At 46.4% G+C, this 13,858-nt stretch overlaps 1 protein-coding gene across 2 annotated transcripts in view; it reads left to right on the top strand.

Annotated features, from left to right (window-relative positions):
• LOXHD1 (lipoxygenase homology PLAT domains 1) overlaps positions 1–619 on the top strand; it is a 297,140-nt gene extending 296,521 nt beyond the window's left edge. For both annotated transcript variants that reach the window (XM_065549964.1, XM_008166053.4), the window contains exon 47: positions 2–619. In XM_065549964.1, coding sequence (XP_065406036.1) covers positions 2–482 — 481 coding nt within the window. In that variant the 3' untranslated portion in view covers positions 483–619. The remainder of the gene's footprint in view (position 1) is intronic.
• The last annotated feature ends 13,239 nt before the right edge of the window (positions 620–13,858 follow it).

Here is a 13,858-nt window from a genome sequence, read left to right as displayed (position 1 = left end):
GATATTTTTTCAAGTGCAATGCAAAAATTCCACTGAGGAACAAGAGGGGTGACTACAAAGTCTTTGAGTGTGCCAAGGTCATAGAGAGTTTTGCCAGCAAAGCCCGGAGCTTGGTGCCAGTCAAATATGAGGTCATTGTGGTTACAGGGTCTGAAAAAGGAGCTGGGACCGACGCCAATGTCTTTATCACCGTCTTTGGAATAAACGGAGATTCGGGCAAGCGTGCTCTCAAGCAGAAGTTCCGGAACCTCTTTGAACGGGGCAAAACCAACAGGTTTTGCCTGGAAACCCTGGAGTTGGGGGAGTTGAAAAAAGTCCGGATTGAACATGACAACAGCGGCATAGCAACCGGCTGGTTAGTGGAGAGGGTGGAGATCACCAATTCAGCTACTGGAGTGACCACGATTTTCCCTTGTGGGAAGTGGCTGGACCAGAACAGAGGAGATGGTTTGACCTGGAGGGAATTATTTCCAAGATATTAACAGGGATGCATCTGCAGCCTTTAAAAGGAGCTGCAATGAGGATATTTATATTCACTGCAGAGGGGTTTTTCTTACTCACGTCTTACACCATTTTGTATCATGTTTTACTTTTTAAAATATTATATTTTATATTGAAAGGATTTTAGTAGGAATATATACTCCCTGGATTAACATTTTATAAAACGAATCACACTTTTTAAATAAAAATGTGTGAATGGCACAATTTTTCTGGTCCACTGATTATCCATATCAAATCCCCTTAGTTTACAGTTCAAAGGGTGCGGTTTTATTTGCCCAACTACCAAGGCTGGAAACTCCAACAGAGAACTGATGATCAGGCTGGCTCCTCTTTTAAAGTAAAACAGGCTGCAATAACAATTCCACTGACATAATCAAGGGCGTTGGGTGTCGCAGTCCCAGTTTTGACCCACTTCTACTCAGTTTCTCTGTATTCGAGTGTGTATATTTGTTGGTGTGTACGCGTGAGATGAAGAGTTGAAAGCAACAACCCAGATAAGATTTTCTGAACAGGAATTTCAGCAGGAAAGTGAATCATCTAGGCCAGGTCTCTGCTGGTGTGACTTGGCCTAGCTCCTTTGACTTCAATGGACCGACACCAGTTTACAGCGGCTGAGGATCGGCCCCAGTCCACAGGTGTTAAGCAGCTCCAAGATCATAGCTATGAACTGAACAACATAATGATTTTGTGCTATTCAGCTGAATACATTAACAAAACACTTAACAATAATCAATTCTGCTTTAGGGAAGCAGCAAAGAGCACATGTTCAAAGCTATCTCAGCAGCGTTCTGCGCGGTGTGACATGCATAGCAATCACTTGTAAAGGCAGCTGCCATTGATTTTATGGGGTTTTTTTTTTTTAAGTATTGCAATTTTGACTTTTCAAAAAAGGCTAGGTTCCTGGACACAGTCGAAACTGACAAACCAGCACATGCGCTTCCCAGTCCCTAATACGCTTTCATTCACCTAGTTGGCCCGAATTATATTAGATTTGCTAGCAAATAAGTCTGTACTTAAAACAAAAAAAAAACATTTCTAAAAAAAAAATCTTTGGGACCCCATCTCCCAAGCTAGGAGAGCGTATACTGTCTCCATTGAAGTCAATAGCAAAACTCCCCTTGACTTCACTGCGGCCAGGATTCCACACCAGGAGTATGTCCTGGTCTCCTGATTCTACCATTATTTGGGGCAAGGAGGGAGGAACAGTTTGCCCAGTTGAGGAAGGGGGGAATCAGACTCCAAAAACCTGCAGATCTTGGGCAGGTTCCCATACAGTCTGCTCTGCTCCATACACTGCTTCCTGGCCACCCTCCTTCCCAGTGGGAGTTGTTGTGCTCCCATAGGCATCTCTGCCGGCAGGCACCTCTTCATTCCCCACTCGGGACAGGGGTTCCCAATCTGAGCAAGGGCTAACTGCACACATTAATCCTGATTTGACCATCAGTAAGTTACACAAGCTGCCAACCCCTTGTGGAGTCAGAAGCCTGCAGAGCACCAAAGGGGGGGTTTCTGTAGGGAAGGGGAGAGGATCCTACAAATGCAGCAATCCCTACTTCTATGCATCCCAGCCAGGACCACAAGGGCTTCAGCACGTCCCCTCCAATCTGCTAGCTCGGCAAAGCTCACCCTGTGAAACAACTTCCTGCCCTTTCCAGCTGAAGATTGTCTGTTGTTTCTTTACCAAAGAATCTGCTCTTAGATCCACCCTGCAGCCTTGTGCTCCCGTGCTCTGCTCTCCCTACCTGCAGGGCAGGGGGCATTTAAAGGGCGATTAGCCATAAATCCAGGGGTTAAGGAGTGAATCTCAGTGTGGGATAGGGAGCCATGTAGATTTGCTTTGCATCGAATTGCTGATGACTGGCGATGTTAATCACAGCCAAGGCCCACCAGCTCTTCAGATTGCATAATGAGCTAGGGCATTTTCCTATCCTCTCCCCTCCCTCCCCTCTTTTGTTTACCACACCAGAGGCAGGATACATGATCCTAAGCGGCCTCATTATACGGCTTGTATTTCCGTAGATAGTTTAGGTACAATCTGAGCACTTCGCAACACCCCTGGGAGGGCTGGAAATACTGTTATCCCCATTTTACAAACGGGGAACTGAGGCACAGAGAGGCTAAGACCCAGCACCACAAATACATTTAGGCTCTTAAGTGACTTTCCCACACAGGGAATCCATGGTAGAGCAGGGACTTGTCTCCTACAGCTTAAGCACTGGCCCATCCCTCCTCTCGTCTGCAGTAGCTGTAGTAAAGTAGGTGCCATATAGGACAGCTTATCTGAGCCTACCAAATGGTATGTTTTGGTATCAGTGAGACATTTTTCTTCTAGTATGGGGGAGCCATCCTAAGGAGTGGCACCGTGCCTTTGCAAGCTACTCTCCCCTGGGCAAATTTCACCCTACAGGGGTCCTACATCATGATCTTCTCCTGTAGACGCCAGCCAGTGTAGAGGTTGAGATCTGTGGCCAGGCTGCGTCAGTTAACAGGTAATTGCTTAAATCAATTCATTTTCAAAACCTTTCTGGTAAATGGTGGTTTTGGAGAACAGCGAGTTACTGAAATCTACCTAATAATCAACCGCATAACTGATCAAGTACTCACTGATGGGAATAATAATAGTGATTGACTCTTAGACGCTGTCTATAACTGTCATTATTCCCTCCAACTACAGATCTGATGCTACAAAGTGCTGAGTATTCAAATTGGTGGGAGTTGAGAGGATCAGACCCTGCAATGGAAATAGCTAGGCCCGGTGTCTGTGCTAATGAACACCCGGCAGGCTTCACTGGCATTGCCAGCGAGCCTAGGGACCTGTGATTTTATAATGCAAGCCATTGGTACCGTATTACAGCATGTTTAACCAAATCCTTACAGTAGATTATCCTGTGAAACAATGGGCAGCATTGAGGATTGTACTGCTGCTGTTCATTCGAAGGGCTTGGCTGCCTGATCATCTCCTCCAGTGGCTAGGGAGATTGCTTTATTCCCCCCCTCCCCATAGTAGCACTAGTATGTTATTTATAGATACTCTAGACTACCAGAGCGCTACTGACCATGGAGTTATTATCCAAATTGTGATGGATGAAATTCAGTGGCAGCGGAAACGCAGGCGGTCAGACTAGATGATCCCTGTGGTCCCTTCTGACCTTAAAAAATCTATGAATTAAAATCTATGATGTTAGCCTCAACTGAGATCAGAGCTAGGCTCTCCCAGAGGTTACATGCAGAGGTTGGGAGAAAAGAGGTGGTGTTATCCCCATTTTAAAAATGGGGAATTGAGGGCCAGAGAAATTTAAGTGATTTGCCTACGGTCACCCCACAAGTCTGTGGCAGAGTTCAATCTAACGCTCCTGAGTTCTATGTCAGTGCTTTAACTGCAGTAGGGGGTTTGAACTAGCAAACTAGATCATCCATGAAGTTGCCTAGAGCTATTTTCTTTAGTATTTTTCTACTATCAGCCTTCTAATTTTTTTTTTAAATCCCCCTTGAAGTAAACAACCACTGTGCATAACATTTAAAAAGCCACTTTGTGTTATAGCAGTACCATTGGTCTGCCAGACATGCCATGATAAAACTCAATTCCCAGGGATTTTTAGTTTAACCCCAAGTTCCTTGCTGAAAGTGACAGTTCGGGACTTTCAGCATTTTTGTTCACACTGTGCTTTTATTTTTGCGATAGAACATACATGATCATCTTCTTATGCTTCAGGCGGTAACCGACAAAAAACATAATTTATGTCTGATCAGTCCATCAGGTAGGTTTCTGGCTCTGAGTAAGTGACAAGAAGATTTGTTTTTTTAAATAAAGATCCGTTTTAAAAACATAAATCAAGCAACTTTCAGGCTAAGGAACATTTCATGTCTGTAAAAACAGCAAGGAGTCCTTGTGGCACCTTAGAGACTAACACATTTATTTGGACATAAGCTTTCAAGGGTTAGAACCCACTTCATCAGATGCATGGAGTGGAAAATACAGTATAAAAATACAGCACATGAAAAGATGGGAGTTGCCTTACCCATGGTCAGTGCTAATGAGGCCAATTCAATTAGGGTGGATGTGCCCCATTCCCAACAGTTGACAAGAAGGGGTGAATATCAACAGAGGGAAAATTACTTTTTGTAATGCTAATGAGGCCAATTCAATCAAGGTGGATGTGGCCCATTCCCAGCAGTTGACAAGAAGGTGTGAGTATCAACAGGTACTTTTCATGTCTGTGCCACTGTTTTTAATTTGGCCCAGGCTGATAGTTGCTGTAAATCATGTCCAGTCAGTTGATGGATCCAGTCCAGTACTGAGTGATCAAGTAGCTATGTCACCAAAGGACACACACATTACAAGCCCGAGCTGGCCTCCTCCTAGAGCAGGGGTGGGCAAACTTTTTGGCCTGAGGGCCACATCAGGGTTCCGAAACTGTATGGAAGGCAGGTGTAGTGTATTAAACTGATCCCCGTAGGAATGTGCTACTTACGCTGTACTACTTATGGCTGCCAGTCCTGGTGCTCTGAGCAGCATGGTAAGAGGGGAAGCAGGGGGGTTGGATAAGGGGCAGGGGGTTCCAGGGGGCAGTCAGGGGACAGAGAACAGGGGCGGTTGGATAGGCATGGGAGTCCTGGGGGGGCCTGTCAGGGGGTGGGGGTGTGGATAGGGGTCAGGGCAGTCAGGGGACAGGGAGCCGGAGGGGAGGGTTGGATAGGCAGTGGGGTCCCCGGGGGGCAGTTGGGGTGGGGGGTCCTGGGAGGGGGCCATCAGGGGACAAGGAGTGGGGGGGTGCAGTAGCGTAGCTGGGGGGGGAGCAGGGGGAGCAACTGCTCCCCCAAGCCCAGAATTCCCCAAGTGGCACCTTTTCCACTTGTCCATGATTTCAGCAGCACCGCTGTCCCACTCCGTCTTTCAGTGGCCTTGCGCATGCGCCGCTCCATCTTTCGGCGACATTTTGGTGCATGCGCACGGCCGCCGAAATGCCGCCGAAGGACGGAGCAGCGCATGCGCAGGGCCACTGAAATAAGAATAATTTCGGCAGCCCTGCGCATGCGCCGCTCTGTCTTTCGGTAGCATTTCAGCTCATGCGCAGGGCCGCCAAAATGCCGCCCAAGGACATGCGCCTTTTTTCTCCGCCGCTCCTCCTCAGCAGCAACCCTAGCTACGCCACTGGGGGGGCGGGGAGGGGTTGGATGGGTCAGGCGTTCTGAGGGGGGCAGTCAGGGAGCGGGAAGTGGAGGGGGCGGAGAGGGGGCAGGGGCCAGATTGTTTGGGGAGGCACAGCCTTCCCTACCAGAGGTGTAATGTATTAAATTGCTCCCCGTAGGAATGTGCTACTTACGGTGTATTACTTACGGCTGCCAGTCCTTGTGCTCTGTAAGTAGCACATATAGGGAGCAATATAATACACTACACCCCGGCGGCTCTCGCAGCGCTGAGGGCAAGGCGAGCTGAGCCTGCGGGGGAGGGGCCAGGGGCTAGCCTCCCCAGCCGGGAGCTCAAGGGCTGGGCAGGACGGTCCCGCGGGCCACCGTAGTTTGCGCACCTCTGTCCTAGAGCGAAGGGAGGTCAAGTGGTTCAGCACTAGACTGGGACTCAGAAAATCTGGTTCCATTATCAGCTCTGCCAAAGATGGCCTGTGTTGACCTTGAGAAAGTCACTTAATTCCCTGTGCCTCAGTTTCCCACCTGTAGCATGTTCCATATACTTCCCTCCCTCAAAGGGTGTTTTGTGAGGACAAGCTATACATATCTGGGAGGAGCTCCCATAGTATAGTCATGTGGCCATGTAGAAGTACCTAGGTGGCCTAAATAGGTGCCCATTCTGTGAAGAGTATGACTTTTTTTTATGATGACCACATCACTTCCAAAGATAAATATGGCCTTTCGTCTTTTAGCACAACTTTGCCATGGTTTTAATGAACACCAGAAATGATCCATCTAGTCCAGTGGAGAGGGACCAGCAGCTTCTGCTTCAGAGGAGGGTACAACCTCCCCCGCCAAAAAAAAAAAACAAAAACAAAAACCAACAACCCCAAAACTCCATAATGGACAATAGTGGACTAAACTGCCTATAACTGTGGCCATTAACCAAAATGGTGACGTTTAGTCCTGGATCAAATTAGCCAATTCTCATTCTCTCCATTGTTCCTTTGAGACAGAAATACTTATGCTGCAAGTGAAAGTGACTTTTGTTTTTTTGCGTCTTTATTATAAATACTATAAACTCCAGGAGCGGAGGAAGAGGCATAAACCCTCATAAGCTAGCGTATGAACCAACCGCTAATTAATCAGGGGCAGAAAGATTATTTTCCCTGGCAGGCAGGTTATCCTATAACTGCCATTGCAGAGTTTTTGGCATCTTCTTTTAAAGAATCTACTACTGGCCACTCTCAGAGACTGGAGTCTAGCTGGATCCATGAAAATCCCAATGCATAAGAGTTGCTGGTTGGGAACGACGTACATAAAGCTATGTAGGGAAATCGGCACAGCACCTTTGCTTCCATCCCTCTCTCCCACTATGCTGGCTCTAGCCAATGCCATATTCCCCCTGTGCTTGAACACACTCCAAATTTGGAAAGAAAAAATGGCTTATTAGTTCACTGAGCTCAATAACATCAACTACGTCAGCAAGTCTTACGTTGCCAAGTTACTGCATAGTTCCAAAGTGAGAGCCACAATCCCTCACTGTTGACACAGAGCACACCTGCTGCTGTGGACAGAAGTAATCACATGCCGGTTTTAGCTATACTGAAGGCAGCCTAATAACTGCTGGAAACGCCAGGCAATATTTTGCTAATAAAGAGCCAATGTTAATACCAAGGGTCCCCGATCTTGCTGGGACCAAGGAGGACTATCTTGGCAGGAAAAATAAAATTAAAAAAAAAAAAAGCCTTAAAATTGACCCCTTGTTTTCTATAAAACTAAACACTATCCCATCTCAGGGAACCTGTTCAGTTGCTAAAACAGCTAATGCTATGCAAGTAATACGGTTCGATGGAATTTTTCCAGGGTAGAGATTTGCATGATGTGGCTAAAATGAATGCAATCTTTGCAAAGACCTGTGGGAACAGATCCTCAGCTGGCCTAAATTGTCAAAGCGCCATTGACTTCAAAGAAGCTGGAACAATTTACACCAGCAGAGGATCTGCCTGCTGGGCCTGTAAATTGGTCGGCTGTGACGCCTCTTCACTGCTCTGTCACCATTTGGCTTTCTAATGATTTGCTCCTTAACGAGGGACAGGCAAAGTTTATTGTATTTTTTTTTTTTTTTAGATTCTGACACATTAAAAATTGCCACCACCACTTTAATGGCAGCCAACAATGTGGGAAATGTTGCTGCATCTAGCTATATTTTGTAATGACAAGATTCTCTCCAATGCTTCCTCCTCGGCAGCCTTGTACTCGGTGCAGAAAATGAGCCCTGCGTGGCAAGGTGGTGTTGGGTGAAAGGGGAGTTTCAGAACGTTCTGTGGAAGTGAAAAAAAAATTAGCCTGAAACCGGTTGTAACTGACAGGTTCATTACACTCCTATGCAACCTAGTTTGTAGCAGTGGCTAGCTCTGCTGTAATACTTAGACTAGGTGATCATAATGATCTTTCTAGACTTAAAAGCGTATGGAAGTGGGTTGCAAAATGCCATCATTTTTATTGGGCAGCATTTTATACCCACACTGGACTGGCGTAAGTGGAAAAAAAGAGGTGGACCAGCAGGCCCCTTTCTTCCCAATAAAGTTGTCCATACAGGACTCTTTAATCTGCAGGAAGATGCTAAAAAGACATAAAAGAACCCAAATTCATTTTGATACCAACCTAAAAGGTTTGGTCGCTCACAATTACAATGCAGGGGGCCAGATGATGCTAGATACTATTCACCAGGAAAAAAGAAGAACAGGAGGACTTGTGGCACCTTAGAGACTAACAAATTTATTAGAGCATAAGCTTTCGTGGACTACAGCCCACTTCTTCGGATGCATATAGGAGTAAGTGTTACTCTACAAATAGCCCCACTGAAGTCGCGGAGGCTATAGTGGAGTAAAGAAGCTACTAAGGGTGAATAAGGGCATTGGAATTTGGCCCTATCTGTACTAACTTAATGGGCAGAGGTATTTTTCCCCCCCACACCACTTGCTTGTTACTATTTGCTGTCATTGGGCAGCAGGATGTTATCAGCCCGACACCTAAAAGCAGCCTGGATTATGGTTTGTTGCTGAGGTTTTAAAGATCAAATGATGGTGATCTAAACCGAGTTCTCCCAATGCTATTACCCTTTCGAAGGAAATCAATAAGATTGCCACAGAGCAACTGAGAGGTTGAGATCCGGTACCAGAAGACCATCTTGCCTTGGGCTTCATGTTGCTTGAAAATGATCCCACACCCACTCCCTGTCTTTGTCTCTCTCTCCCTCTCTCCCTTTCAAAAATGACAGCGAAAGAAAGTACATCCAGCTTCTTCTTACCAAAATGAGCTCAGAGTAATTATGAAGTCAATAAAGCTACTCTGCTTGTAACTGGTCACAGCTTTATAGCTGAGGTCACACTCAGGTTTCCTTATGAGCCCTATATTTAGCCCTCAAATAGCTTCCCTTTTTTAGCACTATGATTCCCTAGTTAGGTGTGGATTTGTACCTAAATCCATTCAGTAGTTAGGATTCATCAAGCCTTTATCCCTAGAATAAATATGAACATCGGATAATACATTTTAATAGCTCCAGTCAAGAACTTTGTATTATTCTCTCCCCAGCAGAAATAAACAGATTAATAGGATGAATGCTATAAAACTTATCAGGTAAACTATGTCATAAAGAATACTCCACGGAGGCAGCCAAACATGCAAGGTGTCAGTGAGATTCACCCATTTTTTAGGCATTCCTATCAGCCCCTTGGAAATGGTCCAAATACGCTTGATGCTGGGAGAAAGGAGTGAACCCTCTTTCAGTGGGATATTGGGGGTGACCTGACTCCGAGAGGTTACGTGGAGGGACACTACCTGTATTTGACTGGGTAGGCAGCCGATATGTGTGTTCTCCAGGCCTCTTCGTCTTTGCAGTGGGGTGGGGATTCTGCCAATACCCCCTCCTGGAGCACCTCAGAAGATGTTTGACTAGCTGCAGCAAGTCAGTGGCATTGCAGTTAAGCTCCCATACTGCTGGTGTTGCTGGCCCCTTCACTGGACTGGAGTAAGCTTGTCTTCGTGGGCACTGTAGTCGGAGGAGGAGTTATGCAGCTTTTAGCCAGGGGGCAGTAGGAGGCACAGGACAATGTTGACTATTGCCTGCCTACCAGCCTTGGGCTCAGAGCCTGAATTTGGCTCGCCGGTGCTAAACCTTTTAGAGGGTGAAAGACAAATTTGGTTAATTCGTTTCTCACCATTGTCAGCATCGTGTTTCCAGGTTCCATGCGGGGCCAGAAATGCAAAGTACCAGAAGGCAGGTTTGCTCTTTAGGTTATCCCAGCATGCAGAGGATAGACCAGAATTACCCACCCTGCGGAATGGCCAGGACAATCTCCTTATCTTGCACAAAAGAGCCAGTGTGCCTTTAAAAGCGGCCTAAGGAAACAAAGTTGAATGTGTGTCCCCTTTGATTCTGCAATGTATCAAGAAGTCCTGAAATCTTTGCCTTTTGGAGGCAGGGGGGCAAGGAAGTTCGAAGAAAAGCTTTTTTGTTGTTATTGTTAGTTTTAGAAATATCAGGAAAGTCTCATCTTCTCTGGCTCAGCTGGGGGGGGACTCCTGACAGTGACCCATGTGCAACATGCCTCTCACAGCGCTTCACTAAACAGATGAATTGTTAACAGAGGAGCCTCTTCTCCGAAGAGCATTAAATAGACATGAGCAAAAAAACCCAACCACCCCAGTGTTTAAGAGTCTGGGGGTGGGGGGAAACCATCTTCTCTCAGTTACTTTCACACCCTCCCCTCTCACTTTCCAGTCATTCATAGACTCCTGCAGGCGACACAAAGCAGCCAAAAGCAGCAAAAGAAGGTACACACCTAATGGTGGTTTTGGTCTAGCTGAGTCACGCTCAGGCCACACGTGGACGTTTTACTGGTATAACTATGTGGCTTAGGGGAATGCTTTCTTCCCGCTACAGTTACAAGCCCTAGTGTCAACCCAGTTACACTGGTATAAAGGCAGCTTGTACCAGTATATTATTCCTCTCCCTGTACTCTACTAACTAGATGGGATAAAGCACCTTTATATTGAGAGAAAGGAATCTACACTGGGAGGTTTATGCCACATTAACTATACTGGTATAAGACAGGCCCGTCGGGTTGGAGCCAAAGCCCGCTGGCGTCAATGGACAGTCTCCCACTGACTTCAATGCACTTTGGAGCAGGCACACAAAGAGCCCAGACAGGCTGGTGGGTTTTACAGCTGACCAGAACTCACCCCACTCATAGAATCATAGAAGATTAGGGTTGAAAGAGACCTCAGGAGGTATCTAGTTCAACCCCCTGCTCAAAGCAGGACCAACCCCAACTAAATCATCCCAGCCAGGGCTTTGTCAAGTCAGGCCTTAAAAACCTCTAAGGAAGGAGATTCCACCACCTCCCTAGGTACCCTGTTTCCCCGAAAATAAGACAGTGTCTTATATTAATTTTTGCTCCCAAAGATGCGCTAGGTCTTATTTTCAGGGGATGTCTTATTTTTCAGAAATGAAAAATGCCTTATTATCGGTGGATGCCTTATTATCGGGGAGGTCTTATTATCGGGGGGATGCCTTATATTACAACGAGAGGCAAAACTGTAAGTAGGCCTTATTTTCGGAGGATGTCTTATTTTCGGGGAAACAGGGTAAGGCATTCCAGTGCTTCACCACCCTCCTAGTGAAATAGTTTTTCCTAATATCCAACCTAGACCTCCCCCACTGCAACTTGAGACCATTGCTCCTTGTTCTATCATCTGCCACCACTGAGAACAGCTGAGCTCCACCCTCTTTGGAACCCCCCTTCAGGTCATTGAAGACTGTTATCAAATCCCCCCTCACTCTTCTCTTCTGCAGACTAAATAAGCCCAGTTCCCTCAGCCTCTCCTCATAAATCGTGTGCCCCAGCCTCCTAATAATTTTCGTTGCCCTCCACTGAACTCTCTCCAATTTGTCCACATCGCTTCTGTAGTGGAGGGACCAAAACTGGACGCAGTACTCAGTTACAGTTCTTCACTCTGGTGATGTCACTGAGCCAATACTGTGCTCTTGGTGCGAATACTGTTCATTTAAGCTTTTAGACAAATGGGAAGTCAAATTTTCTACTTACGGAAATTACCGTCTCGACAGACGGCATCAGGAATGTGTCCACCTGGTGGGGCCGAGTCCCAGGTACGTCATTGGGCCGTAGATCAGGCCTTTCCTCCATACAACTGGTACACCATGGCGGGGAGCGGTGGAAGCTCCCTGTTTATGGGGAGGTGGAGGGACAGGAGGTGCACTGGGGGAAGATACCAAGACTGGATGGGAGGGAGGGAGCAGCTGACTCCAGGCTGGGACTGAGGGTCCCAGGGGTTCCTACCCGGTCCCAGGCCTGTTCCAGCCCCTCTGGGTCCCACTCCTGATCCCAGACTCCAACTGCTCCAGACCTTCTAGGTCCCACTCTTGCCTCCAGCACCCTTCCCCCGGGCATGTGCAACTTCCACAGTGGGAGTGCTAGGCCCCGGCAGCATGGGGAGGGACACTAGGCTTCCCTCGAACCAGCCTAGCAGCATTTTCCCACTCTTACCTGAGAGCATCCACAGTCCATGTCTACACAATCTCTGGCCTGTATGTGTCAACAAGGGTGCTAACGTGTGCCGGGGCCCTAACCATTTGTGTCTGAATTTTAATCCTGACGCATTTTCGCCTCAATTTTAAAATTTATTCAAAATAAAAATATTGCTACTAAGTTTGCCCAGGAACCTCTAGTCTCACCACATACCAGGCAAGTTTACAAAGGAGCCCTTACCCCCATGAGTATTTTCCTTGACTCATGGGAGTAAGGGTGGCAAGATGGCACCCCAGCCATGTGATGAATGGCACAAGCCTAATATGTGGCAAGGGGAGAATAATTTGCCCCAATTTCAATCTTAACACAGACTTTCAGATTACTAAACTGCAGATTTTATGTTGATGATAATCTTACAGGCTATAGGCCCAGATCCTCAAAGGTATTTAGGCACCTAATGCCTATTGAAATCAATAGGAAACCTAAATACCTTTGCGGAGTCTGGACCATAGTGCCTTCCATCCTAAAAGAGGTGACCATGCTTTACAGACATCAACGGTTATGCAAAATTGGGCCCCGAGTCAATGGGCTTTGGATCAGGTCCCGTATGCAGAGATCACATCAGTGGAAATACATTAACAGGGCCTGAAATATTATAGGAAACAAAAGGGAGGGTGTGTGTGTGCGCTTACCAGAAATAAATAATTTGCACATAGACCGGGGCTGTAGTTAGCAATGCAATTCATTTTATTAGTTATAAATAAAGTACAAAAAATCCACCAAAAGTGAATCTAAGCATTTACACAATTTCTAATGTCTCTTCATTTCTTCAATGCACTATTGCTTTAATATTAATAATAAATATTTTGTCTAGCTTTCTTCTATAAAATAGTCTATGTAGCAAAATGTTGCACAGCACAACAGAACAGCAGTAGGATTACAAAAAAGGTGGAAAATCCTTTCACTTGCCCGTGCCATTAAAGGAGTGTGTGTTTGTTTGTTTGTTTGTCCACTCATTGCTCTAGTTATCCCCATTACATTTCGAAGGTGCCTATGGGAAAAACAAAACCAGCGCCACATTATGGGTATGTGCCCATTTAAGAACGGTGTGAGATGGAGGTGGACATGTTTTAGCCACAACGACAAAGCAAGCTAAGCAGCACCTTTAAGGGACCAAAAAAAAAAAAATCACATCGAAACGAATTATGGGAAAAACTGGCTCACTGCCGGGATTATTATTATTATTATTTTCTCAGTGATATTCTTATGCAGTTGAACTGCTAATCATTGACATGGCAGCTTTGGCTCAAGGTTAACATTTCACAGCGCGTGCTTCCACCCTCCCGAGCAGCCTATTTGCTTGTTATGGACCAAGCCCATTTAAAAGTGCCCCTCTTTGCCCTGCTGTGGCTGCCGCACTATTCACTGGTCTTGCTGCTGCTATGGTGCCCCCTACTGGAATATGCCCTGCACTGGCTGGGAGAGTGGCACAGCTGTCCCTGCCTGTAACCTTCACCTGGAAAAGGAAGGGTGCGGGGAGGGGGGCTATACTGGTTGAATTGACACCACTGAATGGGAGGAAGGTTTGTTTATCTGCAGTTTTATTAGTGGACCAGCAGCTCAAGGGTGGAAACATCACTCCTAGCAGAGCCCTCAGGGTTGTGATAGCTTGTGGT

Source organism: Chrysemys picta, chromosome 6, assembly GCF_011386835.1.
Source record: "Chrysemys picta bellii isolate R12L10 chromosome 6, ASM1138683v2, whole genome shotgun sequence".
Lineage (NCBI taxonomy): Eukaryota > Metazoa > Chordata > Testudines > Emydidae > Chrysemys > Chrysemys picta.
This window is presented reverse-complemented; position numbering and strand designations above follow the sequence as displayed.